Source organism: Molothrus ater, chromosome 7 (genome assembly GCF_012460135.2).
Source record: "Molothrus ater isolate BHLD 08-10-18 breed brown headed cowbird chromosome 7, BPBGC_Mater_1.1, whole genome shotgun sequence".
NCBI lineage: Eukaryota > Metazoa > Chordata > Aves > Passeriformes > Icteridae > Molothrus > Molothrus ater.
Genome location: NC_050484.2, coordinates 15,348,752 through 15,374,037, shown reverse-complemented (window position 1 = coordinate 15,374,037; position 25,286 = coordinate 15,348,752). Strand labels below are relative to the sequence as shown.

General features: G+C 36.7%; 1 protein-coding gene across 1 annotated transcript in view; it reads right to left on the bottom strand.

Moving 5' to 3' along the window:
- Positions 1-25,286, bottom strand: part of TTN (titin) — a 237,258-nt gene that overhangs the window by 210,670 nt on the left and 1,302 nt on the right. Inside the window, 28 exon segments of the mRNA XM_054515423.1 lie at positions 74-340; positions 612-893; positions 985-2,675; positions 3,169-3,337; positions 3,463-3,627; positions 3,732-3,955; positions 4,213-4,457; positions 5,032-5,262; positions 5,382-5,587; positions 5,844-5,986; positions 6,701-6,913; positions 7,027-7,087; positions 7,719-7,977; positions 8,441-8,506; positions 8,754-9,029; positions 10,100-10,219; positions 10,331-10,606; positions 12,234-12,341; positions 12,806-12,943; positions 13,687-13,824; positions 14,830-14,940; positions 15,395-15,569; positions 15,810-16,100; positions 17,818-18,059; positions 18,157-18,245; positions 18,992-19,279; positions 19,926-20,129; positions 24,232-24,335. Coding sequence (XP_054371398.1) covers positions 74-340; positions 612-893; positions 985-2,675; positions 3,169-3,337; positions 3,463-3,627; positions 3,732-3,955; positions 4,213-4,457; positions 5,032-5,262; positions 5,382-5,587; positions 5,844-5,986; positions 6,701-6,913; positions 7,027-7,087; positions 7,719-7,977; positions 8,441-8,506; positions 8,754-9,029; positions 10,100-10,219; positions 10,331-10,606; positions 12,234-12,341; positions 12,806-12,943; positions 13,687-13,824; positions 14,830-14,940; positions 15,395-15,569; positions 15,810-16,100; positions 17,818-18,059; positions 18,157-18,245; positions 18,992-19,279; positions 19,926-20,129; positions 24,232-24,322 — 6,769 coding nt within the window. The 5' untranslated portion in view covers positions 24,323-24,335.

Sequence of the window (25,286 nt, the reverse complement as noted above, 5' to 3'; positions counted from 1 at the left end):
ACAATGATACAGCTATAGTACATGCTATAAAATAGAAAAATGATAGTATATAGACAATGTAAGAAATGCTTACGCTTCATCTTCAGTTTGCATTGAGTCCTTTTTCCATCAACAACATAACTATATTCTCCTTGATCGTCTTTATTAATATCTTTAATAGTGAGGGTCTGGCGACCACGGCGGGATGCAATCACATGTTTAAGACTAGAAGTGAGTTCAACATCACCATGATACCATTTCCCCTCCGCATCTTCTGGGAAAACCTCACATTCAAGTTCAGCTGAGAAGGATTCTGGCGCTTCAACATCCTCAAGTTCTTTAATAAACTCAATTGCAGCACCTAAAGGCAAATAATTACATTTGTAAATAAACTTGATTAGATTCTCCTGAAGAAAGAAAAGTTATTAAATGAGCCTAAGGGAATATATATAGATATATAGTGTAACCATTTTACATAAATACATCTCTAGACTTTTATACTGGATTCCAAAAGTATGAAAGCAGCTCCACATCTCTAAGGGTGTTAGATGTCTGTTTAAATAGTTTTATTTCTTTCTGAAGCTGATTTCACTTTAACAGTATGGCATGGTACTGAGTTGTATGCTTCTTACCTTCAACAGTAAGCTTTGCAGTGGTTTTCACAGATTCATCTTCAACCAGTGCACAGCTGTAGTCATCAGCATCAGACATGTCAATTGTTAATACGGAAAGAAAATGAGCCTTTCTGTCTGAGTGCATCCTGTACTTGTCTCCAGAATGAATTTCAATTCCATCCTTAAACCATTTCACTTTGACAAAGGGCTCTGATGTTTCACATTCGAATGTTGCCATGGAGTCTCTTGCTTTAGCAACAACATCTTGTAAATCTTGCGTGAAGCTGATTAACTGCTTGGCTGGAAAACATATAACAATCAACAATGCGCTGACCAAACAGACTTAACACACTATGATGAGCAGTAGGATGAGTAAAAGAATTGAAATTACCTTGTACTAACAGGAAAGCATGGCTAGAAGTTTCACCAGCTATATTGACTGCTTTCACCATGATGCTGGCAGAATCATCAGAAGTCACATCTCTGATAACTAATTCGCAAACATTATCTTCAGGCCAGTACCAGTACACACGATCTGTCCTTTCAATTTGAACACCATTTTTGAACCACTGGCATTCAGGATCAGGTTTTCCCACCACTCTCACACGGAAGTGTACGTCTGTTCCTTGAGCTACAGTCTGGCTTTGAATACGTTCAAGTATCTTGGGAGCCTCCATGCTAGGACTAAGCTCCACCTTCTCTGGTTTGAATGTTGGAATGGTGATTTTGCCTTCAGGAGGAAGTGCTTTCTTCTCTTCCTCTGGGATCTCTTTGGTCCAGTGGAGAAGTTCTTCTTTTGTCTTTTTTAGCATTTCTTCATATGATTCATCTTTTTTGCGAGATTTAAGTTCCACAGCTGTAATGGCTTCATAGTAGCCCTCTTCTGTCCTGCGCTTGAATTTACTACGCAGCTCTTCAGATTCCTCTGAAAGCTTTTCGTGAGTGATTCTTTCAGCCCTTTTCAGCTTCACCACCTCTTTGGTTGTTGCTTCTGCAGGTTTGTCTACCTTCTGTACCTCAAACAGAAGTTTCCCAGGTTCTGTAACTACAGGCTCATGTTTGGGTTCAGGAGCACGACGAAGAACAGATCTGAAGTCTTCCCTCTGCTGGATCTCAAGTTTCACCTTATGTTCAATAAAGCCTTCAGGATTCTCTGCAGTGACTCTCACCTCTCCTGTGTCATATGATTTGCAGTCTACAATATCCAGGTAGTAGATTCCATCATAACGGAGTCTAAACCTTTTGCTTTTACGGATGAGCTGTCCATTGAGGTACCAGTTGACCTTGGGCATAGGATAGCCAGTCACACGGCAGCGGAATCGTGCTGTTTCACCTTCAAGAACTCTTGCAGGTTCAGGAACCAAAACGATTTCTGGTTTTTGTTTTTCCTTTTGGTCCAGTGCAACAGCAGGTAGAGCACCCTCGTGGGCCATTCTTTCTAACTCTTCAATTCGCTGGAGTCCCCTTTTGCCTTCTGGCAGCTGGGATTCTTCCACAAGACTTTTCTCATCCTTCACGATCAGAGTAGCAGATGTGTGGTCTGTACCATATTTGTTAGTTGCTCTGCAAGTGATCACTCCACTGTCTCTGGAATAGGCTACCCCATAGTCCAGGCTACAGTACCCAAACTCATTGATCATGCGGAGTCTGTTAGCTGCTGCCAAGGGTTTGCCATCATGCAACCACTCCACCACCATGGTTGGGTCGCCAATTGGTGTAAGCCTGCATTCAAAGTGTGCTGGTCCAAATTGTTTGAGCCTTAAAGATGTGAGCTTCTTCTTAAAAAATGGTTTCTGTTGCTTTTCTTTGTCATAGAGATCTCCTTCCTCCCATTGCTCTTGACCATAACGCAGATGGAGAGGTTCTAACTCTGGTGCTGCAATCTCCTTGGCTTTGTAAGTTCCTTTTGGAATTATTAATTTCCTTTCTGGTTCAGGTTCTGTGTGTTCAACTTCAATATTTACTTTGCAGCGGGTGGTGTCCCGCCCAGCTTTATTGATAGCAGTAGCAGTATACCATGCAGCATCTTGCCTGGCAGTAGATTCAATTTTAAGGGCAGCTGCCCCTTTGGTTCCCTCAATCCTGAAATATGAAAAAAAAATTATCTATTTTTCCCTTCTTTGTCATTCATTTTTGCCTTTCTTCCAAATTAGTTCAAAGCCTCCAAAGGTAAAACTCTGGAGGTAATAAACATTTTGCTTATGTTTATTCATGTTTGGGAGTACAGTGCCTAAGAATCAAACAGAGAAGAATAATAAAAAACAGTCTTATATTCTGTGGTAGTTTTGCCTGCAGAGGTCTTCAAAATCAGAGACAGAGAAAAGTTCAGTAAATCTCTGTGATGGCTTTTAGAAACTAACATACGCTGGAAAAATATTGAACGAATCCTACAAGCTATTTTATATCTGTAATCCTTGCTGCAATGCAAAAGCCCCTATTGAATTCCTTTTGTGAAACTGCAGGAAGCATGGTGGTTATTTACTACTTAATTTATATAAAGTATTTTAAATAAAATTAAACAATATGTAAATAAAATTTAAATTTCAATAGATTTAAATATAATAAAAATCCTTACTTTATTTTGGGATATTTATGAGGCACAATGATGTCACTGTTCTTGAGCCATACAATGTCAGGATTAGGGTTACCAGTAGCTTTCACTGCCATCTCCAGTCTAGAGCCCTCCTTCACGCTGACATTTCTCAACCTTTCCACAAAGTGTGGTCTGACTAGGTCTTCCTTAGCTGGAAGAGCAAATGTAAGTTATCACAAGAAGAAATGAAAAAGCCATGATTTTAAATAAGAAACACTCATCAGATTGCTATAAATAACATGATATACAGAATATAATAGAAAATACAGAAAATACCTTCTACAGTCAGTGTCATTGAGACTGAAGCTTTGCCTGCCCTGTTTTGAGCAATGACAGCCCATTCTCCAGAGTCTTCAGGCATTGCAGGAACAATGATCAATGACTGGGTACCATCTTCTTTAATCACTATTTTATGGGTGTAGTCATTAATCACTTGTTGGCCTGCAGATAGAGATGAAAAGAAAACAGTTGCAATCAAGGACAGTCTCAACGAGACAAAAAATTTTTCAAAAGATTATTTCTTCATGAAAATGAGGCTGATGTACCATTATGGAACCAGTAGGTCTCTGGCATAGGTCTGCCAACAACTTTTAAGTCAAATCTTGCTGTCTGCCCCTGTGAACATTTAAATGATGTTGGTTTCAGCACAAAAACTGGCTTATATAGTCTCTCTAGTTGCCCTTCATCAGTTTCTTCTAATCTCCGGGCAGGAGAACGAGAAGGAGAGCTGCGGGCAGGAGACCGGCTTGGAGACCGTGGAGAGATAGACCTGGAAGGAAGAGATAAGGCAGATGTGTATGGCAATGTCATATAACAGTGGACTGACATGATAAACAGATTTCAAACTTTGCCTTTTTCTGATTTGAGTTAGCACATAAATCTATATGAGTCATGAAAACAGCATTTAGAACTTTTCTAGGGGTGTGCAAACTCCAATAGCTTAAGCTTATTTAACTGCTATGTAATGAGCTTTTGAACAATCACAGCAGATTGAAGTCTCATAAAATTATATTATTGTCTGCCTACCTATATCTTCTCATAACTTCAGGTCCTGGCATATAACCTGGAGTTGCTGTAGGTGCAACTGGCTCAACATAGAGTTTTGCTGAGCAAATGGCATTTCCTTTCATATTACTGGCAAAGACAGTATAAATTCCTTCATCTTCAGGTAAAACAACAGGTAAACGAAGAGTGGCGCTGCCATCTTGCAGAAGTTCCATGTGGTAGCGCTCTCCATGTCTTATACGTTTGCCATCCTTGTACCATGCAACCTAAATAGAGAGAAACAGTAGACTGCTATGTGAGTTTTCCTAAAGATAAAGATCCACTAATGGCTAGTAAATATGAGATATTACAACTTGCAATTTTTCAGCTGGAAAACATCACAGCCCACCATATACGTGTTAAACATTAACATTTTTACTTGAAATAGGTGAGACTAGTGTAAGATGTTTGCATAGCAACCTGAAAGACAAGTTTTGGAGCTAGAAAGACAAGTTTTGGAGCTAGATATAAAGACCATTTTGATGAAGAGCGAAGTAACCTCGACTGGACTGCTACTATGTTCCCCATTGGTCTGGACTACCTCAGAGAAACTGGAAATCAAGACCAACTTAGTTGGTAAATCCAGCCTACCTCTGAACTGGCTAACCAACCTAACTGTATTCTAGTAAGGGACAAAAGGAAAATTCAGCTGGATATCAAACCAGAAGACTGAATTTCTTTTGAAATTCTCTGTTTCCTATGCAGAATGTAGAGTGTTTGACAATGAGATGTTAAGGGATTTCTTTTAAGTAGAGCATCAAATGATTTACAGAAAAAAGAAGTTATACAGATTTGGGGTACCTTTGGCAATGGATATCCAGATGTCTTGCAATGGAAGGTAACTCCTGTCCCTTCAAAGGTTCTGTAGTTCTTTAATCTTAAATCAAATCCTGCTTCTACAGCTTCAGATTCAGAAATATCAACCATCATCTCCTCTCCATCTTCTTCGAGAAGTTCATGTAAAGTAGTCTTAATAATTCTGTGTTCAATTTCTTTGATAAGTCTTTCTTCAAAAGAAGAAATATGGAATTCCTATATAGAAAAAACAAGACCATTAGTTTAGTTTTCTGTGTCAAATAATGACCTTGCAAATAAATGATTTGTACGGTAAAATGTTGGTACCCAAAATTAGTATGGAGGGATAGACATACCTCATCTTCTACAAAACTTCTGACCATCACTGTATCTTTTGCCATTTTCTTCTTAATTAGAGCTTGTTCTTTCTCATACTCTTTTTCAAAGTCACCATAGGAAATGGGTGGGGCTACCTCAGCCACTTTAGGTTCCTGTACGTATGCAGTCATTTGAGTTTGGTACATCATTTCTTGTTGCGATTTTATGTAGGCTTCGTAATCAGCTAAGAATTGAGAACAGATTTATTTTGATAAATTTTTGGTTTTCACTGGACTGAATGGAGAAAACAAGTACAAACTTCAAGGGCCTGATGCCAGATATTTTGTTTTGCAGAAACAGAACCACTAGATCTCCCTTTATGTTTCTTGAACTGAATAAACTAAGCTGCAAAGAATTTGCAGCACAATTTAAAATATTTTTTGCTATGTGGAAGTTAATTTTAAGAAATGTTGTTCCCATTTCCTTAATCTAAAATGTACCTTCTTCTAGTAAGGAGACCGTTGCAGAAGCTTCTCCAAGATTATTACGAACAACGATAGTGTATTCTCCGGCATCGTCGGCAAAAGTCATGGAAATTTCAAGTTTGCATTCCCCGGTTTCTTTTTTGTAACTCACTTTGTATCTATAGAAAACATAAAAGTAAAAAGTCTCTATAATTATGGACAGAATTTTTAGTTAATTTGCTTTTAGTTACAGTTAGACATACTCATAACTTGTACAAGGCACAAAAAGAGAAACTTTAACAGGCAGTTGTCACTGAATAAATGAGCATACAGAGTAGCATATGAAAAATAACCATGCTGAAAGTAGAATACTGGTCTTTTTGTTGTCACTAAATAAATAGGTTCCAAACATCAGTATTGAAATATCAGAGGTCTAGTTATCAGACACAATATAATGGTATATTTTGTGTGCACACAGAATGTGTGTCCTTGTACGCATCACCATATCATTTCAAGAATGCTACAAATGTAATATTTTTTTCTCAGCTAGAAAGTATGTTGCTTTCTACAGACAAGACTTACCTAGCGAGAATGCAAACATTGAACAGACAGAATAAAACAAATACAAAGCTTCTTGATTTGTTTATAAGTATAACATATCCGTATATCTTATTTTATAGTCTTTTGAATATTTATATTTTAAAACTTATGACCTTTTAAAGTCACACATAAGGACATGAGCCTATAACTTTTACATTAAAAAATAATTTATTTCACAGAAATCAGGACGTTATTTGGCTCAGCATAACCGAGGGAATCAAATTATGACATTGCCAATTAAATATGCATAAAAATTATGTTAAGATGGATTTTGGGTATTGTATTCATAGTACCTGTAGCCAGTCGTGAGAGGAACTCCGCCTTTTTTCCAGTAGACATGTGGCTTTGGGTTGCCCCCTACTTGGCATTCAAAAATAATGCTCCCACCTTCAACTAATTTATGTACCATGGGTTTTCTTATGAAGAAAGGAGGTATGGGTTCTCCCGATACTTCCTCTGCTGCAGCAGAGACATCTTCCATTACAATGTCCTTTGTCTCCACATAGCTGAAACAAGATTTCAGTGCAGGTGAGTGAGCTGATGTCTGAAGCTCTCATAAAAAAGAATGCAAGAATGTAATGACTGCGATAGGAGCAGTCTGTTTAGAAAGTAACTTTACCGTTTCTCTTCTGTAACAGTCTTCTCAGAAATGGTTTCTCGAGTCTCAGTTTCTTCAGTTACTAAAAGGCAAATTTGATAAAGTGGATTTTAAAATATCTTAATAGGCCTAAAGCAATGAGTTCAGTTAACATAAAAAGAATATGTAGGTATCAGCCTTTTCCTCGTATTCTTACATCCCTTTTACCTAATAACCTCAGAACACAACTCAAGCCATATGTTTTAAATGTCCAAGATACATTACAAGCAATATACAGTTAACAAAATCATATTCTTACATCCCTTTTACCTAATAACCTCAGAACACAACTCAAGCCATATGTTTTAAATGTCCAAGATACATTACAAGCAATATACAGTTAACAATTATTTTGTTAAATTATTAACTTCCTACAGTGACAAGAGGGACTGTCCTTGAGTTTCACCAGGGAAGGTTTAGTTTGAATATAAAGAAGTCTTTCACCAAAAAGGCTGTTGAGGGTTATAAAGCAAGGAACCAGTTGCCCATGAGTCATCTGGGGCCAACTTTTAAATACCTTCTCTACCCTGGAGGTATTTAAAAGACATGTAGATGTGGCACCTAGGGATATGGTTTAGTGATGGACTTGACAGTTTTGGGCTAATGATCGAAATCAATGCTCTCAAAGGTCTTTTCCAACTTTACTAATTCTATGATTCTATAAATATACTTACCTTTCACATGTAAGTGGCAGGAAGTGCTGACACTCCCAGCCTTATTGGTAGCAGTGCAGGTAAATCTTCCGCTGTCCTCTGCAAAGGCTTCACGAATCACAAGGCGAGCAAGTCCTGCTTTGAAAGTGATCTGGAAGTCCATTGAGCTCTCAATTTTGTAGTCTTCCCTGTACCATGTCACTGTAGGCTGAGGATGACCAGCTATTTGGCACTCCAGCGTGACAGACTCACCTTCAGTCACAGTCTTATTTTTGAGGCCCTGTGTGACAAAAATTAAGTATCACAGTCAGTTTACCTTTTCAATACTAAACAGATACTCAAATATCTAAAACCTGTTTGAATGGAAAATTTAACATCTAGTTCAAAACACTGTTCTGTGAAGCAATGAATGCAGGGGAAAAAAAGTCATTTTCCAAAGGGAAGTATTTGAAACTGGCTTTTAGGGTCTCTGAACATTGCTGTTATTAACAACATGAAAAGATAGGTTCATATTTATGCAGGTAGATCAACCTATGTGACATAAATGTGAAGAATCACTACCCTAAAAAACATCAAGAAGACTTTGTATCAGAAATAAATTATATGCCTGAGTAAATCTAATTCGAAGTTAAAATGATTATATAAAGCCAATTATTAATGGTTAAGTATTAAGCGATAAAAATTAGAAAATAGAATGGGTGAAAATCTACTGTAACTCCCCTACACACATACAAATTACTTACTGAGACTAAGGTGGGTGGCGTAGCAGGGATTTCTGCAGGCACAGGAACTCTGGCAGCTTCTGTCACCTAGGTGGTTTAGAGGACAATAATGAACAAAGTATAATTTAAATAAGAAAATAAATCAGGTAATATGAATGTTGTAAGTAAATATTAGGTTCTAACAAGGATTTGGGTAAAACAAATAAAAATTAAAAGGCAGCAGATTGCTTTAGAAGTGGAAAATTGAGATAAGAAGACAGCAAAAAAGTGAGGCTATTCCATATTTTTAAGATGAAAGTCAGCCAAAGTGACAGAAATTTGCTTAAAAACATACCTTTGCTTCACCTTCTTTATGCAGCATCAAGTGCTCTGTCCGCACTGCTTCACTTTTAATGCTTGTCTCCTTTTTAGTCTCAACACCATAGTGACTCTTATACGTCTCTGCAGCCTCTCCAAAGGGAAACTGTGGAGGGGCAACTGGCTCTGCTTTAGTCCTGACTTCATGAGGCTTTAGCTGAGGTGGCTTCACAGGCTTGGTGATCTTTTGCGCAGCAGAAGTAGCTGATAGCTCTTTCTCCAGAGTAGCCATGGCAGTTCCAGCTATTGAAACCTAGGGAACAGAAGAAAAGGAGTTAAAGCTTTGTTCTTGTCTTATTTTCAAAGGAGAGAGTGCATTTCTTGAGCAGATTGCAAATGCAGCAGTTGCTTCCTTAGTTACTTGGTTCTGACACTGCAAAAGCTATATGTAAAAAAGAGAAGTAGTTTTAGATTGCAGTAGCAGAATGCCAGGCATATATCCCTGTATTATTTTTGATCTGTCTAAGATTTAAATATTTTCTTTTTCAAATAGAATTTCATCTTTAAATGGTCAAGAAGCTCTTAAGTGCCGCACAAGAAATGTTCTCTCCGTTTCTTCACTTGAAGCATTAGATTTCCATCTAGTCTGTCTAATACTGCAATAAAGAATACTACTAATTATATAACTTCTAATGATTAAAATAACTGATAAGATTTCAAAATATTTTTATAGGTGGAAAAACTTTTTTAAAATACATAAAAATATTTATAACAGTGTTTAATCATATTTGGGGGAAAATAATGTTTAAATTCCAGATGCAGAGAAAAGTATGCTTGAATGAGAAAATTAGTAACTGGAAAATTTTAATACTATGTAAAGGAGTCCAACAGCAAAATGGAATAATAAATTTAAAAATTGATGGTATCATATTATAAAGTCAGTCTGGATTTTTTCTATTTAAAAATTATCTTAGCATATATTAATTAGCAAGGAAGAAAAAAGCAGTGTGTGAGTGAACTGATGCACATAATAAGATTAAAGAGGGATAGTTCTGCTGTTTAAAAAATATAACTTGCATGACAAATATCTACAATTTCACTGTATGTCATTAGGAACTGAAGCTCAAACTCTCAAACAGTTTATAAGATGACTTAAATAAGAAGTAATAACAACAAATTGTATTTTAGCAATTCCTTTGTCTGTTTACAGCAGTGTTCTTTATTAGTCAAACAAGCCAACAAAAATAATTGCAAGGGGCACACAACTCTTCCTCTTGGGGAAGCACCACACTGGAGTGTGGGGGGAAAATCCAAATGGAATGAATGTCTTACCGGCTACTGAAAATAAGCATGCTGCTCCTTTTGGATGCAGCTTCAGCTTACCTCATATGTATGATCTGGTTTAGGAACAGTGACTCTGGAGACCGTGAAGTGAGGACTCGCTGTGCGAGGCCGCGGTGGTTCAACATGAATTGTTTTCTCAAGTTCTGTTGTTCTTTTTATCTACACAAAGTAAGGAAAAAAGTTGTTGAAAGTGAAGCTGTTCTTTAAATTGAAACAAGTTTTACAGGGATATAGTTCCTGGAAAGAATGTAATGTAAAAAAGAGTCTAACCTCTTTTGATATATGAACTTGCTGCTTTTCAGGAGTTGAGATATGTTTCTCAGGAGGAACATAGACTGTTTTGACTTCTTTGGTGACAACATGACGTTCTGCTGGGGCGTCAGAACCACGGTCTGTTACAGTGTGCTCTTTATAACCATATTCCAAAGTTTTCTCCTTTACATAAGCTTCATCTGCTAGTTCTGTTTGCCAGGGTGATCGAACACGTGCCTGATCAACTGCTGCAACAACTGTAGCTACAGCTTCAGCCTTTATTCCAGCTTGAGTCTGCAAATAACATCAGCAGAATTTATACACATATTCATAACTATATTGAAAACTTGCATATGTGACACACCGTTATAGTGTTGAGTATATTCCACAGAGAGGTTGTATGGTTTTGCAAAAGTCATGATGAAAAGATCAAAAGTATGCACCTGTAAATACACTTAAGAATCAGTAAATTCAATGCAAATATATTCTCTAAGTGCTATCTCTGCAAATTCAGAATATATCTGTGCTTCTGTATTTTATGCATATCAATATTTGTCTGCAAGACTAATTCTAATACTTTACAGCCACATTTGTGCCCACTTGTCTAAGAGTATGCAGGTAGGTAAATGTGCACATAGTTTTAAAGTATGCTCATCAGCTCCCTATAACTCTTCTGGATGCAAAAAATGCATCTAGCATCCATTGTGAATGTATTTACTAAGAAACAGACCCATAAAAATTTTTACATCATGTATATCTGTTAATTCAGTACTGATCTATTTAAAGGATTTTACAAAAGAAGGGAGACTGAGATGTCTGATAATTTGAAAATAATACTTTTGAATCAGGACTTCTATTTGTTTCTAATAACTCATAAATACTGTGAACTTTGCAACTTTGTTATTAGGGTCCAAACTTCTGCCCAGTCAGCCAGCAGTAGATAATAGTGACTACTACTACTGGTTGTTATTACTGTCACAACTGATCTGGACAGAGCAACAGAGCATATGTTATGTATGCCTTGAAAATGGGAAAAAAAACCCTAAAAGATAATTTCATACTGATTTAAAAACCAGTATAAACTAAATACCAGCCTAAACTAAAATTACTTAGGTGAGGCCAAAATGAGGCCTTTACAGAGATTTTTTTTTCTTATTAAAGCAGTGTTTAGGTAACAGGGACCTCTTATTCAGTTGCTTATTACTGTTGCTTTCCAAATAATTTTTTATACTGGCTTGAATTTGGCCCTAAATTTATATCATATAACAAGGGACTGAACTCACCTAGCAGTCTGACTCTCAGTGAGTTTTATATGCTTCACTCATTTACTTGTATTTTATAAAAGTATTTTATGAATGTACTACATCATAGGTAGATAGATTTTAAATAACAGCTGTTGTCAACTATGCTTTTCTTCCATATGTAAGAATTCCTGACTGCATTGTGGATCTGTCCGGCCGTGGGAATCCTACTGGAACAAAGCAGTGCCAACAAGTGTCTGATGGTCATAAGTAACAAACTGGACAGACCTGAATGGACGTTAAAGTTTCTTTTGTACAAAGAACAATTCATACCTCAATAAAGAGAACTTGTTTCATCTGACAGCCATGAAATTACATGGAATCATCAAGTAGAAAAAAAGATTGCAGAATCAGAAATTTGAATAAGTAAATGTTGCTTAAAAGCCACTGATAGAGAGGAGACTGTCACAGAGAAATCGGACTACAACCTAAAGTGTGACATTTCCTAGCAGGGTGGGACATAAACCCCTTCAGTGCTAGAAAGTTAATCCTACTGACTCTTACTTGAAAATCATCCCACTGAATGGGTATGTTTTCAGGAATTAATTTGAGAGCATTCTGTTGTACCAAAGTAGGTCTTAAAATGTAAGGTTTGCAGATAAACCAAATTGTAACAGTGCATTGGCTGTAATTTCTTCTCCAGTTCTGGACACTGTGACTGGTGCTTTAGTTTTAGCAGCGGCAACTGATTTTGGAACTACAGTAGTTTTCTCAGCTTCCTTTTTAATCTAGTTTTTACTGAAGAAATAGAAGTTTCAGTTACATACCAGTCTTGAAAGATATTTGAACAATGAGAAAACATTTTGAAATGGGAAGAGGGAAGGAGAATTGAAGGGTTAGATCCTTGTGCACTGCACACATCTCTGTATTATAGTGATAAGTATTGTTATACCCTTGCCACCTATTTAAATAAAAGTAATGATTAAGAAAAAAGTTAAAATGCATTTCAGGAGTCAGTCAGTCCACTCCAAACATCAGTCAGAAGATAATTATGAGCATCCTATTAATGAAAATAAGAGAGAAAGATCAAGATGAAATTATTTAGTCTAATTAGCAGTAGGTCTAAAAGTTTGTAAGTGGAATAATCAGAAAAAATGAGCTGGAAATGTATAGTTAGTATTTTTTGAGGAAAACAGGAGGTTTGCAAAGAAGAAAGGATAAAACCAAATATGGCTAAAACAGCGCTATTCACCTTTTCACGTGTTATGCTCACTTGTTCTTGTTTGGTGGCAACTCTTTCTTTACTTTTCGATATTATGACCGGTGCTTTAGGTTTATCAGTAGTAATTACTACCTTCGGTACTGAAGGTTTCATTTCTTCCCTTCTTATCTAATTTTTATGGTAAAGAAAAATAATAGTAATTGATTATGCCTGTTATGATTACACAACTTTTTTGGAAAGCAGGATTATGTTTCTTAATATATATCAAGAAGAAAGAAACATGACTTCAGAATTGGAGTAATACCTTTGTACTCAAGTTATAGCGCATCTTATATGCTGAGAGAAGTTCATGCAAAGTCATTAAATATTCCATTGATTCTTGTTTGAATGAGAGAAGAAACTTTGTACTTCCTTGTTTCTAATATATCATTATGCTTTGTAGAAACTGTTTGCATAGAAATTAGTATTATTGACTTAATAGCTAACCCCATCAGTTGAGTGGTTCCACAGTATGGTCTAACAGATGTATTCCATCTTCACACAAATATTAACTTCATTAAATCAAGCTCCACACTACCTATCATACCATGAAAAATAACCTTTAAAATTTATATTCAGAAACCTATGTTCAGAGATAAATTTGTCATTAAGCATCAGATGAAATTCTGTGTACTGTGGCAAGAAAAGCCCTAATGCTTGAAGGATCTGTAAGAAGGGCAGCTCACTCCTCTGCAGACAGAGCTGTTTGAGGTCAGTAGCACTGGACCTGCAGAGATTGTAGTCTGGAATACCTTGTTTCAAAAAGTTTTTGTGTAGTAACCTTCTCTTTGTAAAGAAGGACAGGAAAGTTACTTAACAGATTTTATTAACCAGAGTAGCTCAGTGAACTAAAGATTATAACATTTATTTACCTCTTCATGAGCAATGTGCACTTGTTCATGTCTGGTAGATATTTCTTCTGTAGCTCTTGTTATTCTTTCTTGTTCTTTGGCTTTGTCTGTGGCAATTATTACTGTCGGTACTGGAGTTTTCTCTGGTTCTTTTCTCACCTGGAAATTTACAAAGAAGGAACTTTTCATTTTTATTTTAAAATATAAGGTATATGAATTTCAATATATTTGGAAAAGAGCATAGAAATTAAAGAAAGCAAAGATGTCACATTCTGTATTTTGAAATCATCTAGTCTGGAAACAACAATAAAAACATAAACGGACTTTGTACAAAACATTTAACATAAAAATAATAAAACATTGCACAAATGCTTGGTTTGCTTCTGAAAGCAGTACTAAAAAATTGGCTCAGAGAAAAACTGTCCTGCATTAAAATCACTTTGAGAAAGTGTAGGATACTAAAAATAAGTTTAATGAAACTTTCGTTTGACAAGAATTTGACTTAGTATTGAAATGCTAAGTTCAGATTAATGCCCGGGTGGATTTCTGTTTCTCAGTGCTTTAAAGAGAGGTTACACTTTCTTCCTCATGCATTTCTACTATAATGCAAATATAACATTGGCTATAAAAGCTCATCTTCCATTAAATCATATTTTTCTGATAAAATACATGTTCAATTCAAATCAATCATTTGTATTTTCAAAATTGATTCCAATGCAGAATGAGTTTTTCCTCCATTTTTTCTGACCCTCTGTGCTGCCAACAGACAAAGCAGGTACAAATGGCAAGCTTAGAGACAGTATCAGAACAGCCCCCCACAGACACACCCAGCCCCCAACAAAATTTAAGAGCTGGTTTCTACATGTCAATTCTTTAAATTATCAAGAATGCTTGAGAAAAGAGAGGTTGTCTTAGCTATTGCAACTTTATCCATCACATTCTTAGGTATAAATAATGGAAGTGAAATAGAAAATGCAAGAGAGTAATCACAGAGAAGAGACAGGAAAAAGATAGCACTGTAACCTGGAAGAGTGAACATATATAAAAGGGACAAAGAATAACAGTATCTCATTTTTCTTTTCCATAGGCTTGTCTTTTGTATGAGATATCAGATTTTTGAACAAGGTAGAGCATAAAAAAATCTCAGGTACAATGTGTATTCACCTTTTCAGGAGAGATGTGTCTTTGTTCTTGTGAAGTTACAATTCCTTCTCTAGTTCTCGATATCACTGTTTGTTTTGTGGTTTTATCACTGGTAACTACTACCATTGCCTCCTTTTTCATCTGATTTTTGTAGCAACAAACAAAAAAAAAACCCAAGCCTTAGAATTCATTTTAAAAGTTTGATCATCAAAATAAGAAGAGAAAGAAAAATAAGAGAGGAATTCAAATAAAGGAAAAATACTAAGGGGGAATTATGTTATTTCTAGTGGGGAAATTATAAATGAGATATTAGAGAAAAAAAAGTCATCATTCTAAGAGTAATGTTAGAGAATAAAGGAGAAGAGAGAATAGAGGATCACTTTCAGAGAAAGCAACTTAAAAAGAGTAATTAGTTCAATCCTGTTATGATGGAATGGAATGGTGTAAATGAACCTGAGCATTCCTTTACAGTCTAGGTGTTCTAGATGAGTATGCATGCTTTTGCAGTGCACTGGGTAACATCTTGTTAATTCCTCACAGTGAATCATGCCTTGTTTGCGTGTTGGATGAAGGGATAAAGGGAAACCATAGAATGTCTGTGCTCTATTTCTACCTGCTCATGAACAGGCTGAACGTGGACTGCAGTCATTGCGGTCCTTTTAGCAGTTTGCTCTGCAACACCTGGAGCTGGTTCTCTCACCATGGCTTGATCCACAGCAGCAACAACTGTAGCAATAGCTGCTGTTTTTTCACTGTCCTTTCTCACCTATATTAGTCACATCAAAAGACATTTTTTCATATTTTGCATACATTCAGAAGAACAAAACCAGTACAGAGACAGAAGATTGCAAAGAAGCATTTCCACATCTGCAGCAGAACTCTCTCAACAGCAGATGCACACAAGGTTTTACACACAGCCTCTCAGATTCCATTTAGCAGATCTATCCAGCAGTGGTGAGACCCTGCACAAACCAAACCCAGTATTTTTTCCAGAAAGAGACTTTACCTCTCTAGCACCAGCGGCCACCTCGCCAGCAGCAGTGCCAGTAACAGTGACTTGTTCTTGGACCCCATATCTCCCTTCCCATCTTTCCTCAGTGACTTGGGTAGTGCTTGTAGATACTCTTGTTTCCTTCATCTGGGCTTCCATGGTTCCAGCATATCCTTCCTGCTTCCAAGGAGGAAGGACATCAGCCCCAGCTGTTGTCACTACATGTGGTTTACGGATTGGAGATGGAGATTTCACTGGTCTAATAGGTGAGGTGGAGATTCTCCCAGCAGGAGAAACTGACCTATTAAAAAAAAATACAGTATCAATATCACTAATCTACTGCCACAGTGAGAACTGCATAAACAACTGCAGCCTGAACTTGAACTCACTCCCCATATAGGGTATCTCCAGTAATGTAGTTTCATTAGAAGGGTTTTTGAGAGGTTCTACTTGTAAATTACACTAACTTGTTTTTATAACATTATGCTTAACTGTTGTCATTCTCATAACTTGAACATGTCTTTGTAGTAGCTTAGTTTCCAAAAAGAAATAAGAACAAGTGGCAAAAGAAATTTCAGTCAACCAAATATATCTGAGATATAAAAATTATTTTGCATTTGCTCTATCCTAATTCTTCTTATAGGAATAATAGAAAAGGCTCACAGGCTGTAAATACTACATAATACAGTCATGGTCCAGTCTCTGTAGAGAGACAAAATCATAATTGTAACCAATGTTGAGAAAAACATCATGTAGCTACCACCTAGCAAAACAACTGGATGTACTTCTGTACTATATCTTATTTTATGTGTCACCCATATATGTATCCATAATCCACGCAAATTTCTTATCAGTGCTGAATATTTTTCCCTGCACTTACATGTACAGATCTCAGATTCAATAACTTATATCCACTTGGAAAGTGCTAGTTTCTAAATTCTGATATTCCAAAAATTCAGTCCTAATCCTGGCAGACAGTTTTAAAGCATTTTCCAAAATTCTTAAACAGGCTTTCTAACTTAGAATTTCTTTCAGTGGAATTTTTTGTGCTGTATTTCCCAGAGAACGTTAACAAATAGCAGCAGTAGGGGGCAGCCACATCATGTTAACTTTTATATTTAGTTTTTTCTAATGTGTTGTATGTCTAAAAGGGGTCTGATCAGCAAGGGAGGGCAAATTTCTAGTTCTATATGTGCTCTAGATGTCGCTATTGAATTCTTTTTTCATTTATGCAGTTTGTTAGTTACTGCTAGCTGCTATCAATCCACTTATTCCTGTCCTTGCAAGTTATTATCAGTGGGGTAAAATTCACCAGCATACCCAGCTCTGGCAACTTAAATGGGGCTCTTCTGAGTATTTAGCTTGGAGACATTCCTTCCATGATGCTGGTACTTCAGGATACTGCAACTGCAGGACTTTCAAAACACTCTTTGCTTTACCTGCCCCTCACTACAGACCATGAGGTCTCCCAGACCACAAGCCTTGCTCTTCCCATCACTCACTTTCCCTCTCTGGCCCTTCTACACAGCAGAGATAAACTTCATTTTTCCATAACCCCATTTAGCTTGCCTACCTTCAAAATATTATTTCTGTAGTTATTACCAGCACATACATGGAACACGAGCTCAAGGGTTTTTTACATATCCTTTCATTCTGTTTGCCACTCATCAGTGTCATTGCTCTTTTCTCTGTTCATCTAAAATAATCAAGAGTCAACTGCTCTACTGTTTTGTTTTTTTTTTGTTTCATCATGAAATTGAGCTGTGAGTGCTACTTTGGCTCTATGTAGAGCAATCAAATGGGATTTTCTACAGTAGGGGATAGAAGTCACATAGGGGACCCACACTTCTGTAGCAGTGGCAAATATAGCACATTACAGCTCACCATCAGAAAAAAAAACAGTCATTATTAAGTGAGTGCATTCTTTCATTTCATACTGTGCTCTCATTCTACAGCATTACTTCTATATGTAAAAGTGATTCCAAAAGCAATACTGCCCAAAAGAATAGTAATTTTACCTTACTGGTGAAGGTGTTGGTGCTCTGACGTGTCTTACAGGTGATGGTGATTGTCTAACGGGCGATGGTGATTGCTGTCGTGCCATTTGTGCTTTTGCAGCAGTTGTCGGGGTTGGTGATTTGGATGTAGGTCTAGGAGGCATTCGTGGAGGTGCCTTGTGTGGGAGCTGTTGGGTGGTTGCACCTTCTATCATCATTTCAACACTTGTAAGTGATCTGGCATCAAAGTGGGCTTCTGTCTTCTACAATGAAAAACAAGAAAAGGAAAACTAGGGTGAGGGACTGTAGAAGCAATCCTCCACATTTTAGCCATACCTGCTCTGTTTTTGAAAATTATACCTTTTCAATTCTGGCTTGTCTTGTTTGTGAAATCTGAGCAGTCGATACAATGGTCTTTGTCTTTTTAGCAGGAACGGCTTCTTCCTCACCTTTGGAAAGAAAATGTGGTCAGAAGAATTGCATATGTTAACAATCAATAAACAGAGAAATAAATGAATGGTCAACTCCAAATATATAAAAATTTACATATACAACAGAAAAATAATTAAACAACCATCTTTTTTGCCTTCAATATCTACAGATAGATAGTTGTAAAAACAGTTGAAACAATATTACTGCATTACCATGCCATTAGAAAAAAACCTCAAAGCAAAACAAAATACATTCATTTTAGATTCTTCATATCAATCCTGGATCTTAAATGACTACAGAGTCTCTATGCCTGACTGAGGTGAAATCCAAGCAAGAGTGCTCTGGATAGCATGTTTTCCTGCCACAATTCTCTAAAAACTGTCCTCATCCTTACCAACCTCCTTCACAATACTAGGTACAGCTATGCAGTCTAATTTATCTATTCTATCAAAGCCAACTTACAAATAAAACTTTGAGAGATTTACAGACCAAAATGAGAACAACTCAAGGTGTCTCACACTTTTTACATCAACTATATTCTCTGCTTAAAGAAGACCCATTCTGGAGAAAAGGTCTTTTTAAATCTCAGACAAAAATCTTTGGCAAATTCCATCAAAGACACTGTTGTTATTTTTTTTTTTTTTTACAGCAAGTTAATGACTCTTGAGAAAGAAATGATAAATTAACTTGTTGATATAACTGCAATGAAGTGGTGCATATTGCACCACTACCATTAATGCTCCTGCAACTTCAGCTCTGTTACCTTGAATTAGCAATTCAGCTGTTGAAGTAGCACGTCCCACACTATTTGTGGCATTTACGGAATAGGTGCCGGAGTCTTCAGGATATGCTTCTGCAATTATTAAGCTGTAAAGGTCTCCTTCTTGTAAAATTTTAAAATCGGGGGAACTTTTAATTTCTACTCCATCCCGATAGAACTTCACCACAGGTGTAGGGATTCCAGTCACTCTCACGTCAAGTCGAACTTGACTTCCTTGTCTTGCAGTCATGCTCTGTAGTCGTTGTGAAAAGTTTGGTGGTGCTGTTGCAGCTGCATTTTTATTAAAGAAGTAAATAGAAAAGCAATAGTGTCTGTTAAAAAGAATGGCAGGTACTAGATACTTTCATTACTAGAAGTGTGTGAGGTCTATTTCTTCTTCACATGCTACTGACAGACCATAGTACCTTCTGAAACATTCAAAATAGTATTTTTGATTACACCTATGATTGCAAATGTTTCTAGAATTACAGATATATTGCTTGTAATGATAGGCATTAAGCACAGTCTTTTGGTATGGACCTTTATGTGACTTGTTCTGTTAAATATCATTGATACCATTAGATATCCTTAATGGCTCCATCCTGCAGAAATTCATCCTTTCTTTTATGGGCAATTTCAATGTAGCCAGCATGACAGACTGCAAGGAGCTACATGTATAAGGGCTGAGCCAGAAGCTTGAATCATGTAATCATGAATAAGAGTTTGTGAGATGAAGATTAAACTTGATACAGTTAAAATGTAAAGGACACTGTTAGACATTACTGGTGAGAACACACGCTGAGTTCTAGACTGCTTTAGGAAAAGGAATGTGCTTTGCTATTTTTTGCTGATCATGTACTTGAAATCTGAACTATTTCAAATCTCCCTCAGATTGCTAGCAGGCAGAGAGAGGTGCCTTTCTGTAGCTGCTGAGTACCTGTGACAAGCAGCTCAGCAGTGCTAGTCGCTTGCCCAGATCCATTGGTGGCTTGCACAGTGTATCTCCCGCTGTTGGCTTCTGTCACGGTGGGGATCACCAGTCTAGCGCGGCCATCACTAAACGAGATCTGCACACCGGGCAGAGTTGCAGCAGAGAGAACCTGGCCATCCCGAAACCAGTTCACCTCAGGAACTGGGAAACCTACAGAAAAAGGAAGACAAATGGAGATCAAGACATTACGAAATGTCAGACATAAAAAATTACCATAGTGGAGCATAATGCCATAGGCACAGATACATGTCCAGAGGCACAGTGGCAAAGGAATTTGGTTTTAAAAAGGTCTCTAAAATGCACAGAGCAATAGGGCAGCTGCACTGGCTCCTGTGTTTAATAAATCACTTGAATAATGAGAAAACTGTTGTATTTAGCAATCTTACTAGGAAAGAGAAGTTTATCAAATTCAGGAGGAGGATGAATTAATTAATGTGAGGTATTTTTAAAATGTATTTGCTGGTATCTAAGTAGGATTGATTATTGCTAGCGTATTTATGCAGTCCAATAGTCTGGAGATAATGTAAAGATCAGTACTTCGAACCAAATAAAACATATGTTCTAAAACTAATATGGCTTTAGAAAATGAAGTGATAGAAAAAGTGACTGCTGTAGACATTAAAATCAAATGCTAGCAAAGTTTTGGGGGTTTTAATTTCTTTTTCTGCAATTTTTTGGGTTTGATCAACAGCAGTCACCTGGAATCAACTGTAGTTCAAATATATTATTCTATTTTATCAGGGTGATGAACAAGAGTCTTGGGGTCAGAAATATTTCAATTTTAACTACAGCTGATTTTTGGTTTTAAATGGTGATTTGAGATTGCCTGCGGAAATTCTCTTCTCAGTGTTCTACTCAGCCAAATTTGTTGAGTGCCTTAAATCCATTTGATGAACAAGTAAAATTCTTATATGAACCACACACATAAGGAGAACAGGTAATTTAGGGAGATGGTTCCAGCTCAAAGTCTTTTTTGTAGTTCTAGAACATAATTTCTTCAAAATTAAAATCCTCCCAAATTCACTTCATTTTTTTCTCCACTCAATCCAAATCACCAGTTGCACTGCATGGGGGCTAAGAAATGAGATCTGAGACTTGAATTAATTTTCCCAGTTCTAATGTCTGTGGTTTGGAAAACCCCAGGTACACAGAATTCTGCTTCCTTTCTAGATCCTTCCTATAAACCAAATAAATTATTAAGGAATTTGATGTGCAAGGAAAATGACTGTGTGAGACTAAAGTGAAAGAGAAGCTGACATGTAGATTGAGGCTTTCACTGGTTCACTGCAGTCCCATCAGACTTGGTTAGGAAAGTTTAAAATCTGATTCACAGTAAAGCACTGACTGATATTTAGAGAAATGTAAAATGAACAGACACACACAGAGAAAGAAAATGTGGACAGTTTTAGGGAGGATTAGAAATCAAAAGAGTAAAAGTAGATTTAAGAATTGTCAATTTACAATTGGAAGTTATTGTGGAAGTTATCAAACAGTCCTGATGGGATGGTATAATTCAATTTTGTGCTATTGATGTAGGGCAACTTGGGCATTATCATCATCAACTTAGAGTATGCAGCTGACCACAGTTGTTTCATTCAGAACTATGTGTCTTCGATATTTGTGAAAATTAGTTTAAAAATATTTTAAGCTAGGCAATCCTCCAAAACATGTCCTCAGTAGTGAATTTCTTGAAACATTTCAAAAGTTCTATTTGAACTTTTGCGGTGGTATTATATGATGATGACTAGCAAAAATGGGAGTTTCTGTGGCAGGTTGAAAAAGGCCTGCACTTTTAAAATGGAGTCTATTTTGATGTCTCAAACTGCTATGTACAAGGCATCCAAAGCTAGAAGCCATTTTAGAAATCTGAGCCCAAGTTTATATTTTAAACTCAACTCCACAAATTTACTAGCACTCTGCTAGTCCCAGGTCACAGAGCTAGGTAAGATCTAACTCAGATTATAGATATATGTGCCCAGTCTATATAGAGTAGGGTTTTACTTCTACATGTCCCACAATACACTATGATTTGACTGTTAATGATAAGAACAATTGTTTTCATTTTAAAACTGTCCTTGAGGTTTTTTGAACTTTAATACCAAAAAGAAGAAAATCGACCTGTAGTGCCTCAAATTCACCACTTAAGTAATTGAATTCATTAAGATTCTCCTGACAATGATGTGAGGGACTGCCAACTTGTGTATGATCTGTGTGCTGCTTTCAAAACTAAGTACTATGAAAAGGCTGTTGTGCACTTGTAATACCTGAAAATACCAGTTCAAGAAAGGTAAGCAGTGCATAGGTTAATTCTTTATGAAAAAATTTGAACTCCACAGTACTGTGGAGACATGAGCTTGGCACTGTTCTAATGCCAGCAACAGTTCTGACTTTCTTGTCTCATGACTCAGTCACTGGTGACCCAGTAGGACTCCCCCTGTGACAGTGTCCTGGCTGCCCTGGCATTTGCTGCTTTTAATAACAGGGTTTGTGTGTTCTGTGCTTTCTGCTACATGCTGGGTTTATTCGTCTGATATCATCCCTTTATAATGTGACACTTAATTCACATTCTAATACACCAGCACAGTTCATTTGTTCTAGTTTACACACAGCAAAATTACATCTCAGGTGGTTGCTAAACTCTTCTTGATACTCTTAGATTAACTGAGCTCTTCACATTTGAACTGTAGCTGTGTATTAATACTTGACTTGTTTATAATAGACCAGTGTTATTAGAGATAGATAAAAATTCTATTTTTTAAACTCACAATAATTCATTGCAGGTAGAAAGGATAGACATTACAGCAGGATAAAGCTGTGTAATCCTTTATTTATGCAATTAGTTATAATAAAAGCCTTTCCTGATTTTTATGCTGCAGAAAACTAAATCCCAAGCCACTGTCAGATCTTTCAAACCAGGAGGATGTTTTTAGGGCAGGAAGGATATACCAGAATCTCACAATGTGAAAAAAACCTAACAAGAGGTTGACTCACAAGATATTTGAGACTAACATACAAATATGGCATATGCTATTAGAAATACTGCTGTATCTTCACTTGGTAAGAAATCAAGTTCCCCTCCCAAGTACTCCATAATATCATACAAATGAAATTAGCCAAAATCACACATTGAATAATAACACTAGCCTCCTAACTTTTTCTGATGATATTTTTAGGTATTCCTAATAACAATAAATATTGTAAAAATGAAAAAAAATTTCACAGAAAATTTACAGCATAGAAGCAAGAAGAGAAAACCAGGGCAATTAAGTGAAGAATAAGGCCAAATAATAGAATATGGCATGAAAAAGTGTCATGGATGGACACTGCAGGACATGTTCAAACACCAAATGTGTGAGCCAGTGTCACGCAAAGGGACCAAGGGATGAAATACATGGACCATAGATGTCAGAGATCTTTATAGTTGCACAGATCATGTGTTTGCACCTGTCACAGAGCATCTGAGTAGTGCTTTATGGTATGTGGATCATCACATTGCTAATGCCTGTAAGACAATATAATTCCACCAGCAGGAGCACATGTCATTTCTCCTTAGTCACTGCCGAGGTCAGAGACACTCAGAACAGGGTGTTGGGTCTCTGGTAGTGCTATCTCAGGGGTTTGCTTGGAGTTTTGCGCAAGATAGGGTGTTTGAATAGTATGTAGACTAAAGAAATCAAGTATCCTTTAAATTGCATGGTATCTTTAAATTGCACAGGCAACTTATATTAATCCAGCCTTGTGCTAACATCATGATCACCATACACATCTCTTTTTTAGCACGCGAGGGTTTTCTGCCCTCTTCAGTGGCCAGTTGGGCCTATATTTTTTGCTTTTAATCCCCCTCCTAGAACTCTAGAATTAAGTAAACTTAAGGGCAGAAATTTAAGGGAAGCAGAAATACAGCTTAGCTAGAGTAAAGCTTAACAAAAGGTCTTGGAAGAACTAGCATAAATCCTGCTTTTTGCACCCTGACTTCTAATTCTGCCCAGTCATCATCCAAATGAGGTTATTGTTTCTGCAGCCACATGAAGTTCCCTTATTAGCACAGTATGTATTTTTATGCATATACATTTCAAGGAGCAGTTCAGCACAGTATGATATGGATATATATCCATATTTCAGCACTCATCTTGACCCATTCATACCAGTTTATGATCTATGAAATGTGTCATCATTTTTCTCATCATAAACATTAGAAAAGAAGTTAGTGCTAAACAATAGCAAATCTTGGAAGAATGAATCAAAGCCTTACCACTAATATGAGCCTCAAAGGTTGCGGCACTACCCTCCAGTGCCACAACACTTTGTAATGGCTGTGTGAATGTTGGTGCTTTCGTCGTCATCTTTACAGGCACTCTGCAAGGAAAATAACCCCATAATTAGATATCAATGGTGAAAATGTTATTATATCCACACACTTCTTGCAAGATTTTAAGAACATATGCAGCTATTCTCTGAACAATTTACTCGTCTCAGTTTTAAGTCTGAACAACCTGGTGAAATGCAAATATTGTGGGTTTTGACAAACTTGTATTGCAAATTACTCTTGGAACATGTTTAGCTGAATTGGATGGGAAACCATTATATTTAGTGGAGCTGTGGCACTTGCTTTGGCACTGCAAGTATGCAGCAGGAGACCAAATTCTGCTCTACTCACTGTGTGACCTTCCACAGGTCATTCAGGCTGCCTCCCTTTGTCTACTAACTTGTTTTATCTGACAGAAAAAAATTACCCTGTATAATTTTAAAAAATATTTTGCTGATGCAAAATATTTGCATTCTGCAATGACAAGACAACTAGGTCACTAAGAAGGAATTGAAAGAAATGTGGAAATCTACAATGTATTTAGCTTAATAATGCCAATAATGCATTATTAATAAATTATTAATAATAAGTAATAGTATTAATAATTTTTTCATTATTAATAATGCAATAATGCAAAAAATACCAAAAGACTCTATTTTTAAATCACTCTGTCAATAGTGAATAATTTCACTTTACAGAAGCATATTGGCAATAAAGATGCATATAAAATTCTCCTCTTTCTTAGAGAGTATCTCAGCGGAATTTTGAGTATGGAAAGACAGCCACCTTCGAAATGTGAGCCAGGATATAAAGTAGCCACTGACACTGATGGCTTGAACAACTGCAAAGCCATATGAAATCTGAAAGAAAGTTTGCTTTCTCTTGCTATGCCACAAGATCTTTGAAATAACACACTGCACTAGAAAAGCTTGTGTGTTGACATTTATATTTGCATAACCTATTTATTAACTGATGTTGAATTGTATAGTTTTTAAAAGGGT